The following is a 9,150-nucleotide window of genomic DNA, read 5'->3' on the forward strand; positions in this document are numbered from 1 at the left end:
ATATATATACATACCTTGGAGATGAGATACAATTTCCTTTTGACGTCACAATTATGAGCTAGTGTTATAATGGGACACTAATGTGGAATAAACAACTTGTGCTCATGATTGCATACGAGTATGCTCTTCCCTGATGTCTTGTGTCCTACCTTGTGAAGCTGAAGCGAGTGGAACGTGCATTACTACCACATGAAGGGAGTTCTCTCTCAATGCCTGCACCTTGTCTTTCATGGCTCAGCACACCCCATGCCTTAGTTCAGCCTTTGCCAGTTCTAACTGAACCACCACTGATCGTGTTCCACAAAGAGCTGTTTGAGCCTCAGCGTCCTGCTCTCCTGGAGGGTATAGTGAGACATTGGCCTGCCATGACATCAAGACGATGGAGGTAAGACTTTGGAAAGATTGCCTCTGGCCACGCGTATCAAAATGGTACGGAATGTAATTTGTGAGGTTGTCCTTGCACTTCAAGCTTTGAGTACTTGGAGAGCATTTCCGGATTGCGCACAGTTCCAGTCGAGGTCGGGGCCCGTTACACCGATACCTCATGGGGTCAAAGGCTCATGACCCTGTCCGAATTCATTGACCAGCATGTGGTGCATGCAGTAAGTTGGGAACTGTGGGAATGGTAAAGAACAAAAGCATGTGTAGTTCCATGGGTTTTGAAATGTGAATGAACTGCACGTTATTCCTTGGTCTTTACTCACACCTAAGTGCATTGCAGGATGAACAGTTGACAGTTGGATACATGGCACAACATCAACTCTTTGACCAGGTGTGTTATGGTCTTCTCATTGCATCAGCTGGCATCTCGAAAGTGTCTTGCTCTTTTGTTTCCTACATGCAGTAAAGGTGTCTCCCCTCCACAAAAAATGAAATCTCCAAGTGTTTTGAAGTTTTTGTCTCTGTGCTTGTAGTTTTATTGATCATATGTAGCACGTTCTTGACCTCATTGATCATCACCTCCATGTACCCTCCAACAGATCCCTGAGCTCATGGCAGATATTTGTATCCCCGATTACTGCTGCTTGGGGGAGGGTGACGGTGATAACGTAACTATCAATGCCTGGCTGGGCCCTGGGGGAACGGTCTCTCCGCTACACCAAGATCCGCACCAGAACCTGTTGGTGCAGGTGAAGGCTCGTGGTGCTGGATCTGATCTGCCCCATATTAACTTGTTAAATGTCACATTTCACTGCTGCTTGCTTTTCACTTTTACAAAGGCACTGTTTGCTTGGTTTTGAAGAAATTTGTCGTCAAAACCTCTTTTTAGCCACGTCGCAGACGCTGCTCATAGAGTGCCCTCTGCTGTTGTTGTTGTTCTTCTTCTTCTTCTTCTTGTTCTTGCAGAGAAGACAAAACCTCAAAGCTCCACCCATTCTGGGAACCATAGCTCCACCCATTGTGGGAGAGGCTTCATATAAACAAATATCCACCATTTTATTAACTCGCATAGCTTTGAGGCCTGTTTTGTAGGCCCGTGGTGTCTTCCTCTCTCACACAGTTTTATTTGAAATCAAATTCGATATATCATTTCATTTTTCACAGTCGCTAACATAGTTTTAGACTCGGTTGAAAAAAAACTGGAAGAAAATCCGATGAAAGTTGCCCTTTATAGAACGAAATGAATTCTCAAAGGCCTGTAACTTCAAGTCCATTGAGATATATATGTTTTAAATCGCGGCATGGTCAGTCATACACCGCCCGAAATAACAGACGGGAAAATGCCGAGATATATATATTTTGTTTAAATCGCGGCATGGTCAGTCATACACCGCCCGAAATAACAGACGGGAAAATGCCGAGATATATTAAAAATTCGTCCATTTGATGACAATCGTCACGATTAAATATTTAATTTATACGTCGTCACAATAATGTGGAGAGAGGAGCATAGCTTCGTTCACGTGTCGCCACATACGGGAAATTGCCGAGATTTTTTTTTTTAAATCGCGGCATGGTCAGTCATACACCGCCTGAAATAACAGACGGGAAAATGCCGAGATATATTAAAAATTCGTCCATTTGATGACAATCGTCACGATGAAATATTTAATTTATACGTCGTCACAATAATGTGGAGAGAGGAGCATAGCTTCGTTCACGTGTCGCCACACACGGGAAATTGCCGAGATATATATTTTTTAAATCGCGGCATTGTCAGTCATACACCGCCTGAAATAACAGACGGGAAAATGCCGAGATATATTAAAAATTCGTCGCCACACACGGGAAATTGCCGAGATATATTTTCACTTTGCACAAAAATAACATCAAGTAATCGAATCAATAGGAATGTCCTGTGCCTATAACATCGACGTTATAGGCACAGCTGCATCTAGGCATTGTGTAACATCGACGCGGCTTTTGTTTTAATTAAAACTTTTTGTACTTGTTCAGATAAATAATACATGCATTGAATGATGTAATTTAGTATGATGCATGTTGCTTACACTCGCAATGCATATTACAGGAATAAATACAAATGTACTGCTTTGTAGTACAGACTGAAAACAGTGGGGTAGGGGTGTAGTTGGTGGTGGTGGGGAAGAGGGTGTAGTTGGTGGTGGTGGGGAAGAGGGTGTAATTGGTGGTGGTGGGGAAGAGGGTGTAGTTGGTGGTGGTGGGGAAGAGGGTGTAGTTGGTGGTGGTGGGGAAGAGGGTGTAGTTGGTGGTGGTGGGGAAGAGGGTGTAGTTGGTGGTGGTGGGGAAGAGGGTGTAATTGGTGGTGGTGGGGAAGAGGGTGTAGTTGGTGGTGGTGGGGAAGAGGGTGTAGTTGGTGGTGGTGGGGAAGAGGGTGTAATTGGTGGTGGTGGGGAAGAGGGTGTAGTTGGTGGTGGTGGGGAAGAGGGTGTAGTTTGGTGGTGGGGGTTAGAGGGTGTGCTGGGGGTTAGGGAGTGTACTTGGTGATTGGAGTAGGGGGTGTTGTTGGTAAGGTTGAGGGGTAGGGGGTGTAGTTGGCAGTGGGGGTAGGGGTGTAGTTGGTGGTGGTGGGGAAGAGGGTGTAGTTGGTGGTGGTGGGGAAGAGGGTGTAGTTGGTGGTGGTGGGGAAGAGGGTGTAGTTAGTGGTGGTGGGGAAGAGGGTGTAGTTGATTGTGGTGGGGAAGAGGGTGTAGTTGGTGGTGGTGGGGAAGAGGGTGTAGTTGGTGGTGGTGGGGAAGAGGGTGTAGTTGGTGGTGGGGGTTAGAAGGTGTGCTGGGGGTTAGGGAGTGTACTTGGTGATTGGAGTAGGGGGTGTTGTTGGTAAGGTTGAGGGGTAGGGGGTGTAGTTGGCAGTGGGGGTAGGGGTGTAGTTGGTGGTGGTGGGGAAGAGGGTGTAGTTGGTGGTGGTGGGGAAGAGGGTGTAGTTGGTGGTGGTGGGGAAGAGGGTCTAGTTGGTGGTGGTGGGGAAGAGGGTGTAGTTAGTGGTGGTGGGGAAGAGGGTGTAGTTAGTGGTGGTGGGGAAGAGGGTGTAGTTGATTGTGGTGGGGAAGAGGGTGTAGTTGGTGGTGGGGGTTAGAAGGTGTGCTGGGGGTTAGGGGGTGTACTTGGTGATTGGAGTAGGGGGTGTTGTTGGTAAGGTTGAGGGGTAGGGGGTGTAGTTGGCAGTGGGGGTAGAGGGTGTAGTTGGAGGTAAGGGGTGTAGTTGGCGGTGTTGTTGGGGTGTACTGGTGTTGTTGATGAGGTTGAGGGGTAGGGGGTGTAGTTGGCAGTGGGGGTAGAGGGTGTAGTTGGTGGTTGGAGTATGGGTGTCGTTGGTGCTGGGGTAGAGGGTGTAGTTGGAAGTGGGGGTAGAGGGTGTAGTTGGTGGTTGGAGTATGGGTGTAGTTGGTGCTGGGGTGTAGAGGGTGTAGTTGGCAGTGGGGGTAGAGGGTGTCGTTGGTGGTTGGAGTAGGGGTGTCGTTGGTGCTGGGGTAGAGGGTGTAGTTGGCAGTGGGGGTAGAGGGTGTAGTTGGTGGTTGGAGTAGGGGTGTAGTTGGTGCTGGGGTAGAGGGTGTAGTTGGCAGTAGGGGTAGAGGGTGTAGTTGGTGCTGGGGTAGAGGGTGTAGTTGGCAGTGGGGGTAGAGGGTGTAGTTGGTGGTTGGAGTAGGGGTGTCGTTGGTGCTGGGGTAGCGGGTGTAGTTGGCAGTGGGGGTAGAGGGTGTAGTTGGTGGTTGGAGTATGGGTGTCGTTGATGCTGGGGTAGAGGGTGTAGTTGGCAGTGGGGGTAGAGGGTGTAGTTGGTGGTTGGAGTATGGGTGTCGTTGGTGCTGGGGTAGAGGGTGTAGTTGGCAGTGGGGGTAGAGGGTGTAGTTGGTGGTTGGAGTAGGGGTGTAGTTGGTGCTGGGGTAGAGGGTGTAGTTGGCAGTAGGGGTAGAGGGTGTAGTTGGTGCTGGGGTAGAGGGTGTAGTTGGCAGTGGGGGTAGAGGGTGTAGTTGGTGGTTGGAGTAGGGGTGTAGTTGGTGCTGGGGTAGAGGGTGTAGTTGGCAGTAGGGGTAGAGGGTGTAGTTGGTGCTGGGGTAGAGGGTGTAGTTGGCAGTGGGGGTAGAGGGTGTAGTTGGTGGTTGGAGTAGGGGTGTAGTTGGTGCTGGGGTAGAGGGTGTAGTTGGCAGTAGGGGTAGAGGGTGTAGTTGGTGCTGGGGTAGAGGGTGTAGTTTGTGGGGGGATTGGCTGTGCTCAGAAACCATTAATGGTATATTCCTCACATATTATTGGCTGATGAATCATGGGTTCACCTTATTCTAAAGTTAGCACAGGTGTCATAATGTAAATGAATCCTCAGCCTGGAAGAGTATTTTAAAAACTAAACCTTGAGCTTGCAAAGTCACCTGGAATGTATATGATGTCAATAACACACACGTAGACACAATATGTATTCACCGTGACACTACGCATACTACCTGCAGGTGCTGGGTAGGAAATACGTACGGCTGTACTCTCCAGATTTTTCATCCAACCTTTACCCCAACCCTTCGCATCTCCTCAGCAACACGAGTCAGGTGGGTGAAGTTTTGCAAGCACCACCTCCTGCTTGATTCTCATCCGTTTTTTCTTTTTGATCATATTTTCTCAGAAAAGCATGTTTGCATTTTTCACAATTTCAATCTTGTTTTTTGACCTCTTACATATTGTTCATGAAAAACCTTTTAAAGAGTCGTTTGATACCACAAAATCTGAAAATTGCCGGGAGAAGAAGAGTCATGTCGAATGTTTTTGCCTTGCACTCGTCAAGACGATCGTCAGGATACCAGAAATAAAGATTGAAGCTATTTCTGCTCACACGTGGTCACTGATTGGTTCGTGGTCACCCAAATCTGGGGTTATCAAGTTCATTCTGTGTCTCGCAGCCATGACGTCATCAAAGGCAACTGGCATGAACCAATCGGTGACCACGTGTGAACATAAATTACTTTGATCTTTATTTCCGGTATCCTTGTGAAAGAACTTTCAACAAAGCACTTGTAGAATGTGCCAAATTGCACGTTTTTTTTACTACAAAGGATGTAAAAGAGGAAGGAGGATGGATGTACACAGTAATGGACAACACACATTGTCATGTGCATCTATAAAAAGTGCAAAGAGGGGCACAACTAGAGTGAGAATGAAAGGGGAGTCTAAATATGAAATGGAAATGAAACAGTCCAACAGAAGATTGGTATTTTCTATTATTATTATTACATGGACGATAGCGGAGGAATAGCTAATATTATGGATTAATTTGGAACTACCAGACTCTATGGCATTGTGATTATAGCATCCAGTCTGATTCCGGGAGGTCAGCGGTTTGAGTCTAACCTTGGCCGAGTCGTATGAAAGACTTTTACTTCCTGCTTTTAATGCTGCTTCCTCGCTTGACGCTCAGCATTTGGAGGATAGAGCACGGACATATCCTGTGGGTTGGCATCGCTTTGGGAGGGAGATTTCTCAATAAAGTGCCCCCTTTGGCTGCAAAAAGTCCAACTACGAGATGGTGCTGCCAGGATGCATTGTGTTCAGGAAAGCAACTCCCCCCCCCAAGGTACAGGGCCTTCAGAAAGTATTCACACCCCTTGACTTTTTCAGATTTTGTTGTTACAGCCTGAATTTAAAATGGATTAAATCGAGATGTATTGTCACTGATCTGGACATAATACCCTATAATATCAAAGTGGAATTTTTTTTCTTCAGAATTGTTTACATATTAATTAAAAATTAAAAGGTGAAATGTCTTGGGTCAGTAAGTATTCAACCCCTTTGCTATGACACTCCAAATTGAACTCGGATGCATCCAGTGTTCTTTGAACGTCCTTGAGATGTCTCTACAACTTGATTAGAGTGTACATGTGGCCAATTCAATTGATTGGACATGATTTAGAAAGAAACACCTTTCTATATAAGGTCCCACAATTGACAGCGCATGTCAGAGCAGAAACTCTCCCATGAAGTCCAAGAAACCGTCCGTAGACCTCCGCAATAGACTTGTGAGGAGGCATAGATCTGGGAAAGGGTGTAAAACAGTTTTGAGAGGGTTAAACGTTCCTAAGAGCACAGTGAGCTCTGTCATTAGGAAATGGGAAGAATATGGAACTACCCAGCCTCTTCCTAGAGCTGGCCGTCTGACCAAACTGAGCAACTGGGCAAGAAGGACCTTGGTCAGGGAGGGGACCAGGAACCCAATGACAACTCTGACAGAACTACAGTGTTTCTTGGCTGTGGTGGGAGAACTTGCCAGAAGGACAACAGTCTCTGCAACACTACACAAATCTAGGCTTTATGGCTCTCGGCGCGAACAAAATCGGACCGCACGTTTCTCATCTTATTTCATTCGCTGGTGTTTTGTTTTGATTTGGTCTTTGCCTTTCACGATGGCTCGTACGAAGCAGACCACCCATAAATCAACTGGTGGAAAAGTGCCACGAAAGCGGTTGGCGACCAAGGTGGCACGTCAAAGCATGCCAGCCACCGGTGGCATGAAAAAGCCGCATCGTTGCCGTCCAGGAACTATGGCGCTGTGCGAGATCCGTCACTACCAAAAGTCCACGGAGCTGCTCATTCGCAAGCTGCAGTTTCAGTGCCTGGTCTGTGAAATTGCACAGGATTACAAGACCGATTTGCGATTTCAGCGCCTGGTCCTGTGATGATGCTGCAGGGAGCGACCAAGGCCTACCTCTTTGGCCTGTTTGAGGACACTAATTTGTACGCGATTCACGCCAAACGTGTCACCATCGTCCCAAAGGGCATGAAGTATGGTGGTGGCAGCATCATGCTATGGGAATGCTCGTCAGTGGCTGGGACTGAGAGACTGAAGGATAGAGGAAACGATGAATGGAATCCTTGTGGAGAACTTGCTTCAGACTGCAAAAGACCGTAGACTGCGGCAAAGATTTACGTTCCACCAGGACAATGACCCCAAGCATACAGCCAAAGTAACACTGGAATGCCTTCAGAACAAGAACGCGAAAGTCCTTGAGTGGCCCAGCCAAAGCCCGGACTTGAATCCCATTGAGAATCTGTGGAAAGACTTGAAGATTTCTGTTCACTGATGCACTCCATCCAACTTGACAGAGCTTGAGCAAATCTGCAAGGAAGAATGGGAGAAACTCCCCAATTCCAGATGTGCAAAGCTGGTACAGACATACCCTAGAATACTCGAACCTGTAATCACTGCCAAAGGTGCTTCTACGAAGTATTGACTCAGGGGGTTGAATACTTATTTAAATGAGGTACTTGTGTATTTCATTTTAATTCTTTTGTAAAAATTACTCAAAAAGAATTCCACTTTGACATTTTGAGGTATTATGTGTACATCAGTACCAAAAAAAAATCTGTCTAATCCATTTTAAATTCAGGCTGCAACACAACAAAATGTGAAAAAAGTCAAGGGGTGTGAATACTTTAAGAGCGCACTGTAAATGTATGTGGTGTTTCAGCTCTTCCATGAACATTAAATATTGCAGAAAAAAAACAAACAAACAAAACTTTAAAAAGTCTATAATGGGACAAAATATTATCATGCTCAAGCTTACTCTAAATGCTAACATTAATAGCCACTGCTTTACACTTGACACACGAAAGAGACGTGAAGGTAAAAGTGGAGCTGGAAAGCGGCTGTCCTCATAGTTGTTTTCTACATGTGCAAAACATGACAAGTCAAGACGAATTATAGCTACTTTATCTTTACACTGCGAGTTATGTGGGTGCAATCTCTCGTAGTCAGATTTTTCACTTTGTTTGTGCAGGTGGATATAGAGTCGCCTGACCTGGATCGATTCCCTCTCTTCTGCAAAGCCCCGTCCCAACAGCTCATGCTTAATCCGGGACAGACTTTGTTCATACCCCGTGGACATTGGCATTTTGTTCGTGCTCTTGAGCCCAGCATATCCGTAAGCTTCTGGTGGGACTGAAGTGGTCTTTGAGATCCACACACACTCAGAGGCCATTTTGACTTCATTTGCCTTTCATGCTGTTTGCACATTCACGAAAAAAAAATGGTTGTTATAGTTTGCTTTCTTATGAATGTGGATCATTGAATGGAGGCTTACTCTCGGCGTTGAGGCACTGACTTATGGGGCATGTCATGCTGCGGAAGGGACATCAGGCAATGTGAGTGTTAAAAGTTTGAATGTACTGTGGTTATTAGTGAAGGAGTAACCACCTTGTCTCATTTGGAGCTTTCTTCGTCTATAACTGCTGCTGTGCCCCCTTAACCTTTTGAACTCCTTGGACTTTTTTTTTGAGAAAATCACTGAAAAGTTGAAATTTGTTTTATTTCGGTTTTCTGCATGTAAAAATGTTTTTCTATCCCTGTAAATCTATCCTTTCCCTAGAGTTCCTTTGCTTAGCCCTAAGGTACTTCTCTCTGCACACAATACAATGAATATTGGTAGCCACACGTGGAACTTTTTCTACATCCCGGTTCAGGCGTCAATGGTGAGCATCCCGGTTCAGTCGTCGCTCATCATGAAACTCTGCTGAGCGTCGATTACGAAATGCTACTCCAGTAGATTGAACATCTCCTACAGGTTCCTGATAATTTCTCTACTCGTACCCGACTACAAAGCCGCAATGAGCCGGCAAAGCCAAAGCCTCTTGCCACTATTTTACCCATCACTATGGCATCAGTAGGTTTGGTAGTAGGTAGGTGTAGTAGGTACCGTAGCTAGTTCAAAATGACACCATTTGCATTCTGGATGAGATTAAAATTTATAAAATTTC

At 46.1% G+C, this 9,150-nt stretch overlaps 1 protein-coding gene across 1 annotated transcript in view; it reads left to right on the plus strand.

Annotated features, from left to right (window-relative positions):
• Positions 1–9,150, plus strand: part of KDM8 (lysine demethylase 8) — a 65,965-nt gene extending 56,815 nt beyond the window's left edge. Inside the window, exons 4-10 of the mRNA XM_068121194.2 lie at positions 159–385; positions 470–602; positions 722–772; positions 981–1,130; positions 4,863–4,955; positions 8,175–8,318; positions 8,763–9,150. Of these exons, the coding sequence (XP_067977295.2) occupies positions 159–385; positions 470–602; positions 722–772; positions 981–1,130; positions 4,863–4,955; positions 8,175–8,318; positions 8,763–8,777 (813 nt within the window). The 3' untranslated portion in view covers positions 8,778–9,150. The remainder of the gene's footprint in view (positions 1–158; positions 386–469; positions 603–721; positions 773–980; positions 1,131–4,862; positions 4,956–8,174; positions 8,319–8,762) is intronic.

Source organism: Myxine glutinosa, chromosome 6 (assembly GCF_964187855.1).
Source record: "Myxine glutinosa chromosome 6, kmMyxGlut1.1, whole genome shotgun sequence".
In the NCBI taxonomy this organism is placed as follows: Eukaryota; Metazoa; Chordata; class Myxini; order Myxiniformes; family Myxinidae; genus Myxine; species Myxine glutinosa.